Source organism: Cheilinus undulatus, linkage group 10, assembly GCF_018320785.1.
Source record: "Cheilinus undulatus linkage group 10, ASM1832078v1, whole genome shotgun sequence".
Taxonomy (NCBI): Eukaryota; Metazoa; Chordata; class Actinopteri; order Labriformes; family Labridae; genus Cheilinus; species Cheilinus undulatus.
In genome coordinates this window covers 22,882,405-22,898,681 of record NC_054874.1, presented here as the reverse complement: position 1 = coordinate 22,898,681, position 16,277 = coordinate 22,882,405, and the positions used below count along the sequence as shown (strand labels likewise).

Sequence of the window (16,277 nt, the reverse complement as noted above, 5' to 3'; positions counted from 1 at the left end):
TCTCCTCTCCTTTGAAACCAACTTTAAAGGCAGACCAGGGCATGAGGAAAAAGCAGAATACATTTAATCATTTGTATGGCTTGGGTTAAGATCACTAAAAAAGCTGTCACTTAAAAACATGTTGGTCCTCTGGCTTGAATAATTGTTACGTCCCTGAGCACACACAGGGCTCTTACGCATTTAACCACATCAGTGGTCATTCAGAAGGGAAATGTCCAACCTTACTGGCCTAATGTTTTATTAATGACTGTAACATTATATCATCATATACAAAGACTGAACCATTATTTGACCGAACATGAATGATTTGTGGTATCTTTGCTTCGCTTTCCGGTAGAGAACAGACCTCCCTTCATTTACAGCAGAAAAGGTACTCTGCGTGCCTTCCTGTGCGTGGGAGGGCGTGGACTTCTTCTGTGAAAGGAAAGCGACATGTATCTAATTGGCCAGTTCTATGAAAGACAGCAGTTGTTGTCCAATCAAATGACTTCTCGGTGGAAATGCCGTTTTTTTTTCTGCCGGTTCTAGAAAACCAACCACGAGTTGTCGTCGTGTGGGAGAATCCATCTTGAAGAGAGCTCTCCGGTTGTGTGACTAGTAAGCACATTTTTTGTACTTCTTTATTCTCCTTTTTCGACATATTTCAAGTAAGTATTATAACTGCTGTACAATAATGCTTACATTTTTCATTTAATTTATCTAATTACTGTTAAATATAGGCTTAAAGTGCTGCTAACGTGTCCTCTGCATTACGTAACTGCGAATAGGCGAAACTGTACAGCCCAAGCTTTGGTATATCAGCGTGTTTCAGATTGAAACTGTCATTTTTATCTACAACCCCAGAAGCAGTGCATTGCATATATCGTGTGACTATTAGTAGGTGTGAATAAGCGTTAATGCGTAGCTATGTGCCGGCAATAGGCAACAAAGACGTGATACTATGAATGTATGGAACACCGTGGTGCCGGTCAAAATGGTGGGAAATGCATGCATAGGCACCGTGTAAATGGCGAAGCATGCACGGCAAAATTGATTATGTAACCACTGTGATTTTAATCAGGTATTCTCTCTGGTCGTAGGTTGATAAGTTAAAATGTCTGAGCTAGAGCAGCAGTACATGGAAACATCCGAAAACGGCCATGAAGTCGACGAGGACTTTAACGGAGCCGGCCACACCGAGGAGGGGATCGACGATAGCGCCTTGAATGACTGCGGAGAGGGCGAGGAGCAAGGCGTGGAGGAGAACTCGCAAAACGGCGGCTCGGAGGGCGGCCAGATCGACGCCAGCAAAGGCGAAGAAGATGCTGGGTAAGTACAACATGACAAATTGTGAATCTCGTTTATAAATCGACCGATGTGGTGCTCTCGTGGTTTGCCATCTTTCTTTGTTCAACCGGCCTTTGTTGGCGCCATATGCAGAGCTGAGGGGGGATGGGCGCTTGAGCGTGGAGCAAATCTAGCATGTATTAACGAATGAGAATCGGTGAAAACTACGTGTCTGCTGCTGTAGCACTACTCTTTTGCATTTTATTGATCAAATGTTGTAAAATGACCTGAAAGCACAGCAATTAGAGCATGCATCTCGACGTCATGGGTCAACAGATGTTCGGGAACAGTGTGTACATTTACACCCCCCTCCTACTCCCACCCCCACAACCCTATATAAAGTTAGTGGAAAGCCGCTGCCTGTAATCCTAAACATGTTCCCTTCCCTTCTGTGCATAGGAAAATGTTTGTTGGTGGTCTCAGCTGGGACACAAGCAAGAAGGATCTTAAGGATTACTTCTCTAAATATGGTGAGGTGACTGACTGCACCATCAAGATGGACCAGCAGACTGGAAGATCAAGAGGTTTTGGCTTCATTCTCTTCAAAGATGCAGCCAGTGTTGACAAGGTAAGCAGTGATGCGTTTTTTTAACTTACAATAACTCTTTGTGTTAAGGTAGTGCTTACCTGTGGTTTTTCTTAAAGGTCCTAGAACAGAAGGAGCACAGGCTAGATGGCAGAGTCATTGACCCCAAGAAGGCAATGGCCATGAAGAAGGACCCTGTGAAGAAAATTTTTGTGGGAGGCCTTAACCCTGATACCTCAAAGGAAGTCATTCAGGAGTACTTTGGAACATTTGGAGAGGTATTTTTTTTATTTGATTTGGTCAGTTAATAAAAACACTGTAGACTGTAGCTACAAAAGTTCTCTCCTCTGGTGTAGATTGAGACCATTGAACTTCCACAAGATCCAAAGACAGAAAAGAGGAGGGGGTTCGTATTCATCACGTATAAAGAAGAGGCTCCTGTCAAGAAGGTGATGGAGAAGAAATTCCACAACGTCGGTGGAAGCAAGGTAAAAAAAAGATAATCTTTTTGCACATGGAGGTGAAAATGTGTTTCACTCAGTCTTTTAATGGTTTAAGTGATGTCATGCTTTTTTGTGCTCTAGTGTGAAATCAAAATCGCCCAGCCCAAGGAAGTCTACCAGCAGCAGCAGTATGGTGCCCGTGGATATGGTGGACGTGGCAGAGGACGTGGTGGTAAGCATTTTGTTCAGTTTGTGTACCAGCAAATGTCTATAAAGCTCGACTATTGCCCAGTGACTTTGTGAGTCTTGTGTGCTGGAGAGTTGTGCCAACGGCTTTACTTGTTGTTTATAGGCCAGGGCCAGAACTGGAATCAAGGTTACAACAACTACTGGAACCAGGGATACAACCAGAACTATGGCTATGGACAGCAAGGCTACGGATATGGCGGCTATGGCAACTATGACTACTCTGCTGGTTATTACGGCTATGGGGGTGGCTACGATTACAGTAAGCGATAAGTGCCCCCAGGGATAGAAAAAGAATGAGAGAAACTTTATTTTTCTTGGTCCTCCTTGTTGTACAAAAGAACTCAGTCCCTTTTTCTCTTGTCCTCCAGACCAGGGCAATACAAGCTATGGGAAAACTCCAAGACGTGGAGGCCACCAGAGTAGCTACAAGCCATACTGATCACACGTAGTGCAGGTATGCATTTTTGCATCATCCGTGGTAGTATGAGAACATAGCTGTAACCATTGGTGCCTTTTTGACCCCAAAGATGTCCATCTACTCTAAATCCATTCAAGCATTGTGGTGGGGTTAGGGTAGGCCGCACTGTGGGGTCTGATCATAAAAGATGGATTCATTCCACCTGTCAGCCATCTTAAGATGCATCTCTAAAAACACTACTTGATCAATAAGGGTTGAGTTGGTGGTGGTTGAACAGCAACAGGGACCGTTTCACCTTTCACCCGTGTGCTAGGTGTAATAGTCAGCGGTCAGGCCCCTCCCTCCCCCCCAAAGTGTCTGTCCATTCACTGACTTGTCAAACTCATTCATGCACCTGTCTTGTCTTTGTGTAACTGCATGCCTTATTTGGTTTATTCTCAGTAACGTTAAGCACCGTGTTTTTCTCTTAAGGTCTAAAGTAAATAAGAAAAAGAGATCCATGGTCTGACCACAGCGAACATGGGCTCTGGCTTTTCCTTTGGAGTTGGCAGAAATTTGGACTCATACTCCATTTGTACAGATCAAGTGAGGAACTGGGGAAGCAAATGTCACTTTTCCACTTTTTATTTTATATTGTTTTGTGTCCATTTACATTTCCAGTGATGGAAGTGTTATTTTTACTGTACTTTTTGGTACCTTTTTGAATCTAATGTATTGTATGGTTGTATTTTTACATGTCTACTGGATTTACAGATGAGCAGGAGCAAGAGCTTTTAAAGCTCAAAAATAAAACAAATTTGCTTTTTTTTCCTTTTGGTGTTTCTAGATTTTTAGTTATTTTCTCCCGTGCTGAGTGTTGGATGCAAGTTGCATGGCTTCAGATGTAGGATGAGGCTAAAATAAGGGATTTCAACAAATCAAAGGGTTCATTATAAACATGTTAAGTGAATGTTTGCAGATGGTCTAGTAGACGAAAACAACCAGCATCTTTTCTTTCATTTTTATTTTTTTTTTGGCTTTTAAGGAGATTCTTCCCCCATCATGTTTGCAATTTTAAGTGGCTTTACTAGTGTTATTCAACTGAACGCAAGCCTGTTAATGTACGAGGGTACTCCCTCATTCACTGGAAACTCATTCCTCTAGTGTCTTGGGCAAATTGGTAGAAATAAACTTTTGGTTTATATTACACTCTGATCTTTTTGTTATTATTTGTAAAGTTAATGTTAAATGTTTTGTACTGTTAAATGGCTTGCTTGTTTTGTCACAAGTAATGTTAACATCTCACAGGATGCCTCTTTGGAAAACTGGGAGAGTGCTTCACTTTCGGCAGTGTAAAACCTACCCCAGTAGATGTGAAACTGCAATATCATGTTTGTGAATGTGTCCAGGAGTTTAAGATAGTGGTCTGGTAAGTGATAATCATAATCACATGTACTGAGAACATGTTGCTGATCAGTGTTACAAGTGGGGACTTGATACTGTATACATTGCAGTTGTGGGTAAAAGATGGTAAGAGTCAGGATTTTAAAATGTAAGCTGTTTATTAGATGTTGAATGGAAACAACAGCACCATCCTTTATGCTGGCCATCTCCCAAGATATGTTGATGTGCAGTAATTTGAACCTGATGATAGACACTTTGATTTGGCACCGAAACCTAGAAGACAAAGTTTAAAGATGAATGGGAAGAGCAGTCTTCCTCTTACAAATCATTTGTCACTGATAATTCCTAGAACTAAGTTCATATACTAAAGGCTGTACAGTAAAAAGTCAATTTTAAGAACACAGTGACTGAGTCCCTAAAGTCGTTGGTGTTTATCAGGAGGCAGCAACATGTTTTCTGCCTGGTGAAATGAATGAATTTGTTTGATCAACTGGAACCTCAGCTATCAACATTCATATCTCTACCTCTGAACTCTGAATGTGACCATCTGACAATGTCTGATGCAATTAAAAGTTTTTCTACAGGTTTAACAAACCTTAGATGTCTTCCTTTTCCAGTTTAAGGCCTCTGGCCTCCAGGTCTGTGAGAGAGTGTAGAAGATGTTCAGACTCTTCAATATAGTATCAGTCATGCAGTGTTAAAATGCGAAGGTGGCGTCCATGTAACCTACCTGACAGTATGCGATGAATACATTGCACCACCAGTTCTGCATCCTCCATACTGAAGCACATGGGGGGTTTAAACTTCAAGACACTCTCCCAGGGGCCATCTGTACTGATGCAGATCTGATCTTCCTCTTTCAATCTGAGATAAAAATCAATACTTGTGTTGAAATATGGCACATGACAAAGAGGCACTTTATCTTTCCATCTGAATGGTTCAAAAAGTAAATCATAAAAATCTTCAGAGTACTGTACAGCAATCCTTTACCTTTTCACCACCCATGCTGCTGTTTTTGTGGCAGGGGTCCTCTGCTGTCTGTCTGTAACCAGTTCAATGCCCACAAACAGTCCAACTCCTCTGTAATATACAGAGGGGAAAAAGTTACTACAAACAAGCAGACTGAAAAAGCTCAGCGAGAGATAAGTCTTAAACAGGTGAGCTATTGATCAAATATAATGAAAAAATGATGACTTAATATTTAGTGTCTCAGTGACTCAAACATTCAGATGGACATACAGACCACTATTACGGAGTTTGACTTAGAAACATTTAAAAAGGTTCTGATTAATTCAAGACAATATAACAAACATAAAATTTCAATCATTTTCACATAGAAAATCACAGCTGTAAGTGGTTAAAGCAACAATGGCTGATTTTCGTTAATTTTAGAGGGGTTGAACATGCCAGGTATAAAAGAATTTCGATACAGAAGTCCAAAACAATGTTTTCCTTAACCTTAACCATAGAAGGGCTTTACTTTTTCAACCATATGTTAACAGCAGGACACTGACAATCATATAGTGATACAAGGGTTTACACACACAGTGTAGCATGAGAAAAACAGGAATGTATTCTACCACTACATAAATATTGCTGCATTAATAGTCTCTGTGGATATATAATCATGCATATGCACACCTTTTCATTACAGTTCACCCAGTGGTGTGTGTGTGTGTGTGTGATTGTTACCAAGCTTTGAATTTAATTCTGGTTACTCATTACAACAGAAATACAATGGTCTTTTAAGGAGGCTAGGTGTAGCTGTTACCACATCCTCACCTTACATCACCAATTATTTGATGTTGTGATTGGAGCTGCTTGAGTAAATCTTTGAGATGTGCTCCCACCCTTGTGGCATTTCCTCTCAGGTCCTCTTTCTCAATCACATCAAGGACCGCTAGGCCAATTGCACAAGACACTGGGTTTCCTCCAAACTGTAAAAAGAGAGAAAAAAAATATGCAAGATTAACATGAAATGACTGAAATGATTTTATTATGTTCTGGATTATAAATCAGAAAGCTGTGTCTGCTTGTTTGTTTGCATTAAACTGAACATATTTCAGGTTATTTTGTTAGAGAAATGTAATGGTAAACCAATGAGTGGTTCTGCAAAAACCTTCACACTGAAGCCAACAGACAAGTCTATTTTTATAATAATATATCAAGAATACAGTAGACTTAAAAAAATACAATCCTTTTGGTCTTTTTACCCTGCCAAAGCGTTTACGCAATAATGGTTAAACTAATGGTGTCAATCAATTAAAAAGAACCCAAGTACAGTATTTGTAATAAGTTGCACTTAATCACATAAACAGTATGCCATTAACACTACAGGTAGATTTGTAATAATGATAACAAAATCTGTAATCAAGGGCTTTTTATGAGACTATGAAGTGGCAACATCAATTCATACCAAACAAAAGAGAAAAGATTGCACATGTGCATCTGTGTGAATTTTGTCGACTAAAACTATGACAAAAAATGTGTTACTGCCTTTTTTCCATGATAAAGACTAGACTAAAGGCTGATCCCATTTCTACCCCTTAACCTTAACCCTTCCCCTTCATCTACCCCTTTCCATTGCCCCTTAAAATGGAACGGTAAGGGGTAGGGGTGAAAACCTTCCCTTAAGGAATGAGACGCCACTTGATTGCTGTTCATCATCACACATTGCTGATAGTCAGTGCATTATCAGAGGTGACAATAAAGCTTCGACCATCTCGTTCATACTGTGGATCTCTTTGTTGATCTTTTCCATATATTTATACAGTTAAAAGCCCTTGCTTACATGTGTACATACTAAAAATACAACAAACTCCCATCCCTAATAGCTAAAAATTGAATATATGAGAAAACACAACTGTCACATTTTCTATAATCGTTTATAAATGCAGAAATATTTACATTTACATGCCTCCTTCCTCTGTTGTGCTATTGTGCAAGTGAGCGCAGTGCATGGTGGGAAATTCATGATACCCATTGGTTTCAAGTTGACCTAAAAAATATTTGTTTCAAGGGCTATGTAGCCCTTGGCCCTTCACCCTCGATTTAAAAGAGAATTGGGACACCCCTTCACCTGACATATATGCGCAAAACCAAGAGGAAGGGCTAAGGGGCAGGAAATGGGATTGACCATGAGACAAACTAAAAATAGATCTTTGAGGACTTAAACTGTCAAAAGGTCAGTTGAGTTTTCATCACAGAGACTAAAAATAGACTAAAATGTAATTTAGTTTTAGTCAGACATTCAAAATCCATGATATTTCTCCGCTGTGGGTAAATCTGTCAAAATATAATGCAAAGCAGAGATCCTAGGTTTGGCAGGGTGCAGAGAACACACTGCCATGACTTGGCACCAGATTCAGGCAAGCGAATAAATGTTTGGAATATAAGTTCAATACTAAAATGTAGGGGCTTTTTATGGACTAAAACTAGACAAAAATGTTTTTGAGTTTTCACTGATTAAAATTTGACTAAAACTATACATGGTAGAAATGACTAAAATGGGAATTAAACTAATAGAAATTGTATCTAAAGACTAAAACTGGGTCTAAAATTAAAAATAGCAGTCAAAATGAACACTGATGAATATCTTCTTAGATGCACTGGAGGAGGTAAGACAATAATCCCTTATAAATCAATCTTGGACTGTATTGATCTTTGGCATAAATAAATGACAAAATTTAGCAGTAAAGGAAATCATTATGTGTTCTCATCAAATTTTAAGTTACTGAAGACTGAGGCTGGGCAATTAATTTGATTTTAGATTAAATTGCAATATGGCCTGCTGCAATTTTCAAATCACAGAAGTTGCAATATATCTTTCACCTGAAATGTGTCAAAATACCAGGTTAAAACTTTTGTGCAGCAGAGACGTTATTCCCTACACATGCAATGATCAAAGTGTCATTTTTTGAGAAAAGTTTGAAAAAAAATGCTACTTCCCTATTTTTGTGTCAAAACAATGATCACTCCATTCAGTACAACAAATTGTTGCATAAATTAGATATGAACTGTTGTCAACAATTCATATCTAATTAATAATATGAGTCAAAATATATATTTTTTTTTTTTTAATTTTTCAGCCTTAGTTTAATATTGTGTTAGTTACAATAGATAATTATTTATGGCTTGTTTGTTTGGGGGGCACAATTAGATTACTTTTCCCTAAATGTTCCGCCCTAGAAAAATTAGATTAGATGGCACTCATTTTATTTGTATTATTTTTTCTTCTGATTAATCAGTTTAAATGAATCAACATTTAGACAGTAGTAGTTTAAACTCATCATGTATGACATATGATGAACAAATGGGTTTATGTCTGACAGTTCAAAGGTTAAAGCAAAACTTCCAACAATCATGCTTTGTAAATACCCCATTACTGCCCTACAACCAGAAGGATAATTCTTTTATATTTAATAAAGTTCTTATGAAATGGTAATATTTAATCACTGTATTGAAGTATTCCACTCCATTGGCTGTGAATGCTCCTGCTATCTCTGCAGTGGTTGCCACGCATGCCAGGGGATGCCCATTTCCCATTGGTTTGCCCATGGTCACTATGTCAGGGCAGAAACCCTCTCCCTGCAGCTCAAAGGCCCAGAAGTGACTCCCCACACGTCCAAAGCCGGTTTGAACCTCATCTGCCACAAACACTCCACCAGCAGAGCGCACATATCTGCATTGAATTCAAGAAAGTAGCACCCTGTCACTATTATTGTTCATAAGGTTCAACAAAAACAGAACCAACAAATAAGTCATTGCTCACTCTGCAACTTTTGGTGAGTATCCTTGAGGTAAGATGATCTGGCCACCAACACTGGGTAAGGATTCGGCAAAGAAGGCAGAAATCTGTTGAAAACATTTATGAAAATGTAAAAATCATGTTAAATGCATTTTGTTTAATGCAGCAGTTTAGTGACTTGTGTTTTGAAAAAGCTTACCTTTCGACCTTTCCTGTGCACATCTTCGATTAGGTCTCGAACTGCATCAGCGTATGCTTGTCCTGGATTAGGGTGACTCTCCCTGTATAAGCCCCTGTAGGTATCTGGTAAGGGTGCCTAGCAGAAGGAAGACATTTTTCTTTCAGATAGGCAGGAGTCTACTGTTCGCTGTCAGTTTTTGTAAATGAGGGCCATATGAATTTACAGACCACATGAACCCATTCCTTTTGTCCTGCCAGTTTCCGGAACTTGTAAGGACTAATGTCGATGAGGGACACTAGATGCCCATGGTACGCACTAGTATAAAAGCAGAGTTTGTTGTAATTGATTAGTGTTTTGTCAGAGGTTGAAAGTGTGGCAGTGAACAGAGAACTCACTGGTCAAGCACAATGACATCCTCATGCTTGGTGTACTGCTGTGCCAGGCGCAGGGCGAGATCATTGGCCTCTGACCTGGCAACAGAACAGATGTGAAACTACTGGCAGCAAAGACATACAATAAGTGGCACTGTGGGCATATTAAACAGTATTATTTACCCGGAATTAACAAAGTAGAAGACGCACAGTTTCTCGGGTAAGGTGGCGGCCAGGCGGGCTGCATAAAGGACTATGTTATCGTGCAGGAATCTTGAATTAGTGTTCAAGAGATCCATTTGGGCTGCTGCAGCTTTAGTTATATCGGGATGGCAATGACCCACTGCAATAGAGAGCACTCAGAATTGTAAAACATCCCACCACTTGGAGGCACCAGAGTAATGCTCTGTCTTATAGAAGTCATAAACGTGGACTCCGCACTGGATTAGTATTTTACCATGGTGAACATTACTGATGCAGTCCAGATAGCGCTTGCCATTTTCATCAAATAGATATTGTCCTCTTGCTCTTACGATTTTCACAGGATCATCTGAGTAAAAGAGTCTGCATGACTGTCTGAAATTGAAGAAAGAATAACAGATCAGTGGCTTACGTACATGAACAACACAGCGCAGCACGGAACTGGAGACTGCTAACTAGCATCAAGAATATCACACCAAAACAATCAGTTTTCCATACCCGATAAGTCTCCTCCTCATTGCAAGAGTTTCTTCTTTCTTGAGTTTATCTACTGCCATATTGTCCTTGGTTTTCCTCTGTAATGATGTTGCGGAATAACAGCAGCAATTCAATTCTATAACGACTATCAAAAAAAGTAAAGTGGTTTATGCGACTGTTGAGCAGAGTTCATATCCTGTCCAGTCTAGACTTGATCGCGCATGCGTGGATGGCGTTCACTGTGGCATTTCAGTGAGGGGGTTCTAAACCAAATAGAAATATGTTTTCTCTACCTGACCGTGGTATTCTTTTCATTGACAAAAAAAAAAAAAAAACAGGAATACGCTAGTTGTTTACTTTAATGTACGGCTGTAAGTTTGATCCACTGCTGTTGCTTTATGTAGAAGGATCTATCTGTACGGCGTTTAACTGGACGAAGATGTCCAATTTATTCATAATTTGTGCTGTTGAACTATATCATAAAAATTTAAATTCCCAATCAATGTTCACACGGTTCAAGCAGCGTAAACATAACTGTGCATCGGTTGCCTGGAATCATGACTTGTTTGTAGGTAGTTTAATCGCTCTACCTCCATATTGGTATCGCCCAAAGGCTATAAATAATCCCGCTGTACTGCCCTCTGTCCGACGCTCTGTGTGCTGCTTCGGTTGCTAAGGAACCACTGAATGCAGGTAATACATCAGGGCAGCTGTAGCATGCTAGCTTGCAAACAGGCTTCGAACCACAGCTATCGCTACAACTAAATAACAGACTCTATCGGCCCGGCTGTTACATCTCTTAACAGGCATTTGTATCTTGTAGTGTAACAAATATGACTGCAATGAGGATATTGACAGGTTATTAAAGGGTCGCATCGATCTAATACGAGCGACATTAGCCTAGTATAACGTTAGTTAGGACACTTGTTATCTTATCAGCTAATGTAAGTTAGCTACAGAACAGGCTAATAACTTAGTGCTACAATGGCTGTATCGTGTTGCTGAGCTAGCTCACTATCAACTTCGTTATCAGCCAAAGTTTGTTAAAGGTTTTACCTGTAATCCAAGCCTTACTATAATAACTGATTTGCTATCATTGTTAAACGATTTTCCGTCACGTTCGGTTAAATATAACGTCACATAGGTACTTTTTGTAGGTTATAGCGAGCTGCGCAACACTATTTTACAATAAATGGTTGGTTTGCACGTTTTATAGACTGTATGTTTTCTAAATTGAAACCCTCTTAGTTTGCTCCGTTACTAGTAGTAGTTATATTTCGTGTCAATGCTGAATATATTGAGTGTTACTTGTCTTATGGGTGCGTTTTCATTTCTTTTTATCAAAGTTTGTATGCGCGATTGTAATTGATTAATTCTTAATCAGCTGGTTGGAAGCAGAAGCTTGTCATTGAATGCGAGTTATTCTGTGGTGCAAATAACTGACTCTTGTCATCGAATGAGACTCAGTTTGTCCCGGTGAAGAAGCTGGTCTTCTGGCATGTGGAACTAAGCTAGCAATGTAGCACCATGTCTGCCACAAGGAGGAAGGCCCTGGAGGCCACATTTGATTGTCAGTGGCCTAGTGCTTTAATTCTGCTGAACTGAAATTGATAAAGTTACTGTAGTATATGTTTTGTTAGAATATAATGTGCTCTTAATTTTGTGTACTTCACACTTTAAAAGATACAGTGGTTAATAAGGCTTTGTGAACATTCCAGTTCTCTATGTATGGACTGTTTATCTTATCTTTCTGTTTTAGTTTCAATTTTAAGTGCATATTGTAGGTTTCAAATGGTTGCTTATCTATGGTAACCTTGCAAAACAGATAGATAAGCCCGTTTTCTTATTGTTCCATCTGGCGTGTCAGGTTATATCTTCAGTATATGTGTCACTGAAAGTTAACTTAAGAGCTTAAAAGTTAACTTAATAACATGGGTTCAAAGAACATGCATCACATTCTTATTAAGCTATCTTTTGGTCTCCTGCTCACAGGATATATCACACCATTTTGGGCTTGCCTGGGTAATAAAAGCCCTTGAGACATGGTCACTGATCTTTTGTTTCTCTTGCAGAGTGACCATGGCATGCTTCCAACCCCTATCCCCATTCATTTTTCAAACACTTCCCCCATCCTCTGTCTCTTAGTCAGTCCCAACCCCTTCAGTCCACATCTCCACTCACTACTTTTGTCATCTGTTTTCTAGTTATACTGACTTTGACTGCCAAGCCTATTTCATCTAAAGTTTTTCTTTAACTTATGATTTATTGTGTTTTTTTGTATGCGTGTTTTTTTCTTCATACATGTAGCTCAATAAGAAATGTCCATGGTCACTGTGCATGATAGAATGTAAAGCGTTTCTTTGTTCTGGGTCTTCTCACCTCCATGGTGATCTCTGCTTTGCCAATGTAGCATGTAGATCTTGGACTGGGTTTTGTTAAGTAGTCCATTCCCAGTAATTTTAGTGCATTTATTCAGGATTTTTCTTCTTTCCATGGGCTTTTCCCACACTACTACAGCTTAAACTTATTGAGTAAAACAATACCTGATCACTGAATCTTACCAGTCTTACAAAATGTGTGATGACTCTGTCTGGCAATCTATAGGGTGCTCTTGAATTAAGCAGTTTCTCTGCTGGGCCATCAGTTAATCATTTATGCTTTTCATAAGAATCCCATTTCCTTTGTCTCTCCAGGTGGCCTAAGGATGATGGTGGCATAAGGAGAAAGCTGGTCAGTCTGGCTGGTTGAGGTGTGGAGGGGACACCACAGACCATGCCAGGATTCTGACTAATAAGATTTCCACTGCCCTCAGTAAATCTCCTCATCTCAATGTCTTTCCTTGGATTGTAACTACAATTATGGTGACGCTTATAACGGAACAGCTCCGTAAGCAGAGTTTGGAAGAGCCTTATTACAAGGCTTTCTCATTCAATGTGGTGAGTTTGATAATGGCAACAACAACAATGGCAACGAACCAGCTCCTTTGAGCTCTTATACACTCAGTATATTGGGCCCTCATTTTACATTCTACCTTTATTTCCGTTTCAGTCATTACCTGCAGTGGGCTCCAGTCCCACTGTGTCATGGAGTGCTAGTAAATCAACACAAGGCAAGTTCATTGACCTGAGTGTAACATTTGAAACCAACCAGTTGTGAAAATTGTCTCACATCTATCTTTTGGTATTCTTTAGAAACCAGCTCAACTTCACATCCATCATCCAAAGCCAACCTTGAAGATGATACCTGTGGACCAGTCTCCTTATGGCACACTTCTCACTCAGGAGATTGTCTCCAGAGATCAGAGGTGTCCTTCATGGACACGGCTCTCCAAAGCTCCCCTCCACCACCACCTTCAAAACGCCACTGCCGGTCCCTCTCTGTCCCAGAGGACTTGTCTCGATGCCGCTCCAGCTGGCATCCTTGTGCATCCAAGGTTTGGACCCCGGTAAAACGTGGCTGCCAAAGTGGAGGAGCATCTAGTTCAGGCTCTGGAGCCAGCTCTGTGCCACTTTGTGGCCCAAGTTCCTCCATCACCTCTTCTTCCCTACACTCATCTTCAAGCCCCACCTTTTTTAGCTTAGCACTGTCCTCTGACTCTCCACTACCATGGAGCTTCCCTTGGGACTCCTGTGACAAGCTAAGAGGAACATATTCTGCCTCCTTTGCTACTCCTTCCTCTTGCTCTTCCTCACCAGCCCCCATGGTTTCTCACTCAGTGCTGCAGCGTCGCTTTTCTCTCTCTCCTGTGCATATTCAAGATGGCTCTGTAGTTCTTGTGCCCTCTCAGCCCTCCTTAGCTTCTGCTTTGACTTATGGCTGTTGTGGCATGGAGCAACCTGCCCTTTCCCATTCTCCCACCTCTGCCTGCAGCACACCTCCATCTTCTAGGCGTCACTTGCATCCTGCACTGCCACGATGTCACTCGCAGCCTTGTGACATGCGTAAACCTCGCTTGAAAAGACGCCACGACCCAGATGTTCAGCCCTGCCCCAGACCAGGACTTGACTTCAGCAAGATGACACAGGTGAGTCAGAATGTCCAGTAGGAAATTAGGTCAGGCAGCTGCTGTCAGTCTTTTCTTGTTGTATATATGTAGATACAAATATTTAAAGGTATCTGTAGGTATTCAGCAGCCATGTTTAACTTGTGTGTTTTCTTTTCAAAACTTTTGCTGAGCACGCACTCAAATTCACTCTATTCAATTCAGACTTGTGTCAACGTTGGGCCCATTAGATCCTTACTCAAAAAGTATTTATTAGCAGGACATTGGCCATGATGCCCTAAAGGGAGTTTGGCATATTCATTCATAATAAGGCTGCCACAGGTTGTCCCTCCTCAGTTTTGCAGTCACTCTACCATAAGAACTAAACAAAAACATCCTGTTTAGTCTCAGCAAAGTTAGTCTGTAAGAATATCACATTCTCATCTAATGTGTCAAGTGTTCAGTCAAATAATCCTGTGGTAATAAAGACATTTCTTTTTTTGTAGATTGGTAATCATGAAAACCAAGTGTGTGCTACAGGTGGCTATGTAGCACAAGTGTCTTCCCAGGCAGAACAGCACTCAGCCTTCTCCCCTGCTGAGTTCCTGGGACGAGCCAGCATTGGGCCACTAAGTGAAAGTGAAGAAGAAGAAGAGGCTGGAGATAAAAGAAAAAGGGCTGTGGTAGAGGGAGGACAAAAGATTGTTTTTGAAAGAGATTGCACAGAACTGGACTTAAAACTTATAGAAGAGAACTGACAACTTCATGGTGCTCTCAGCGTGATTACTGCATTCATAACCATGTTAAGCACCCTGCTTTGTGTGCTCCTATGGCTAAGAGCTGAAACCTGCCGCAATAATGAGGCAAAAAAACAGAGTCCATAATCAAGAACCAAGCAATTAGTAGCTATTATCAAAGTACAATGTATTAGGGAAATGTGCATGAATAAGTGAGCTAATTTTAATGCACAAAGAATTTGACTAATACTTCTTCAGTTGTTTGAAACATTGATGATTGGTTTGTATGAAAAATGATACAGTGTTCTCATCAAATAACACTACTTTTATACAGAAGTTAGCAGAATGTGCTTTAATAATTCCTCATTACTTGTTTGAAAACTTATTAGAGAAGGAGTTTCATTGAATTGAGGTAAGTGGTCCCCTGTGTCCCATCAGATCTTGTCAACTTTAATATTTGTGTTTCGAGATTTCAAAATGACTAAATATTAAGAGGTGGACAAGAAATGTCTTAATCACATATGAATATGTATAAGTAAAGCAGTTTTAACAACTCCAAGATAAACCCCACACAGGCTCATAAATTACAGCTTCTCTTCTGTGTTTAATTTCAGCCATTAGAGGCAACTCTTCTTGTTAAAGCAAAAGAATGGCTTTATTCATATCACATTAGTTTTAATAATACTGATGAAACCGTAAGCTAATCATGCCTTAAGCATATAACACAGTTCTCGGCGCTATGGTCTATTCTCAGCAACACATTTTGGCAATCTGCACTGATTCAGATACCTTTCAACAGGTGGCACATGCACTATAATAACAAAATAACTGAACTGATGCTGCAGCTGGACTCCATAGGGCACAATGTAAACTACTGAGCAGTGGTTAGAGAGAGTACACACAATGCAAATCATGGTTGTATTTTGAAAGCAGGAGCAATGCAGATGATTTGGTGGCCTTCAAGAAACAATTTTTCATGTCTTTTAGAGAGAAATATTCCTGTTGCACAATTTATGTATGAATAAAGTTCAGTTTAAAACTATTGGTTTTTGTATTTTTTTCAAAGTGTTCTCTTTTCATTGATAATTTTGTCCAGCTGTTGGTCATAAGAAAAGAGTGTATCAGGCAAGAATTTTTTTTCAATGATAATCATAACCACTGGCTTATTTTAGTATCATACTGAAGTTGCAAAGAAGTATTTTTCATGGGAAAATTTGGCATTGTTATAAGGGCTCA

General features: G+C 39.9%; 3 protein-coding genes across 4 annotated transcripts; 2 read left to right on the top strand and 1 right to left on the bottom strand.

Moving 5' to 3' along the window:
* Positions 1-500: 500 nt before the first annotated feature.
* hnrnpaba (heterogeneous nuclear ribonucleoprotein A/Ba) lies at positions 501-3,767 on the top strand. 2 transcript variants are annotated; one of them, XM_041797373.1, is made up of 9 exons: positions 501-597; positions 1,080-1,308; positions 1,726-1,894; positions 1,972-2,130; positions 2,209-2,340; positions 2,437-2,527; positions 2,648-2,803; positions 2,913-2,998; positions 3,434-3,767. In XM_041797373.1, the coding sequence occupies exons 2-8, from the start codon at positions 1,094-1,096 to the stop codon at positions 2,981-2,983; spliced, it is 993 nt and encodes a 330-aa protein (XP_041653307.1). In that variant the 5' UTR covers positions 501-597; positions 1,080-1,093; the 3' UTR covers positions 2,984-2,998; positions 3,434-3,767. The 2 variants fall into 2 exon arrangements, with proteins under 2 accessions (XP_041653307.1, XP_041653308.1); XM_041797374.1 differs by having other exon boundaries at positions 511-647.
* Positions 3,768-4,297: 530 nt separating this feature from the next.
* Positions 4,298-10,514, bottom strand: phykpl (5-phosphohydroxy-L-lysine phospho-lyase). Its single transcript, XM_041797372.1, has 13 exons — positions 10,344-10,514; positions 10,102-10,220; positions 9,828-9,987; positions 9,669-9,743; positions 9,501-9,588; positions 9,292-9,408; positions 9,117-9,199; positions 8,801-9,026; positions 6,128-6,282; positions 5,336-5,425; positions 5,076-5,209; positions 4,941-4,985; positions 4,298-4,618 (listed from the first exon to the last, which is right to left on the bottom strand). The coding sequence occupies exons 1-12, from the start codon at positions 10,400-10,402 to the stop codon at positions 4,942-4,944; spliced, it is 1,350 nt and encodes a 449-aa protein (XP_041653306.1). The 5' UTR covers positions 10,403-10,514; the 3' UTR covers positions 4,298-4,618; position 4,941.
* Positions 10,515-10,923: 409 nt separating this feature from the next.
* On the top strand, positions 10,924-16,043 carry LOC121516847 (protein FAM53C-like). Its single transcript, XM_041798271.1, has 5 exons — positions 10,924-11,015; positions 13,016-13,258; positions 13,371-13,431; positions 13,514-14,346; positions 14,811-16,043. Exons 2-5 carry the CDS (start codon positions 13,181-13,183, stop codon positions 15,060-15,062), a joined length of 1,224 nt encoding a protein of 407 aa, XP_041654205.1. The 5' UTR covers positions 10,924-11,015; positions 13,016-13,180; the 3' UTR covers positions 15,063-16,043.
* The last annotated feature ends 234 nt before the right edge of the window (positions 16,044-16,277 follow it).

Coding starts and splice junctions, on each gene's coding strand:
- hnrnpaba (XM_041797373.1), top strand. CDS start 1,094: ATGTCTGAGCTAGAGCAGCAGTACATGGAAACATCCGAAAACGGCCAT. Junction 1,309..1,725: donor AAAGGCGAAGAAGATGCTGG/GTAAGTACAACA, acceptor TTCTGTGCATAG/GAAAATGTTTGTTGGTGGTC. Junction 2,528..2,647: donor ACGTGGCAGAGGACGTGGTG/GTAAGCATTTTG, acceptor TGTTGTTTATAG/GCCAGGGCCAGAACTGGAAT.
- phykpl (XM_041797372.1), bottom strand. CDS start 10,402: ATGGCAGTAGATAAACTCAAGAAAGAAGAAACTCTTGCAATGAGGAGG. Junction 9,744..9,827: donor TTCTACTTTGTTAATTCCGG/GTAAATAATACT, acceptor TTCTGTTGCCAG/GTCAGAGGCCAATGATCTCG. Junction 9,589..9,668: donor GATGTCATTGTGCTTGACCA/GTGAGTTCTCTG, acceptor CTTTTATACTAG/TGCGTACCATGGGCATCTAG.
- LOC121516847 (XM_041798271.1), top strand. CDS start 13,181: ATGGTGACGCTTATAACGGAACAGCTCCGTAAGCAGAGTTTGGAAGAG. Junction 13,259..13,370: donor AGGCTTTCTCATTCAATGTG/GTGAGTTTGATA, acceptor TTTCCGTTTCAG/TCATTACCTGCAGTGGGCTC. Junction 13,432..13,513: donor TGCTAGTAAATCAACACAAG/GCAAGTTCATTG, acceptor GGTATTCTTTAG/AAACCAGCTCAACTTCACAT.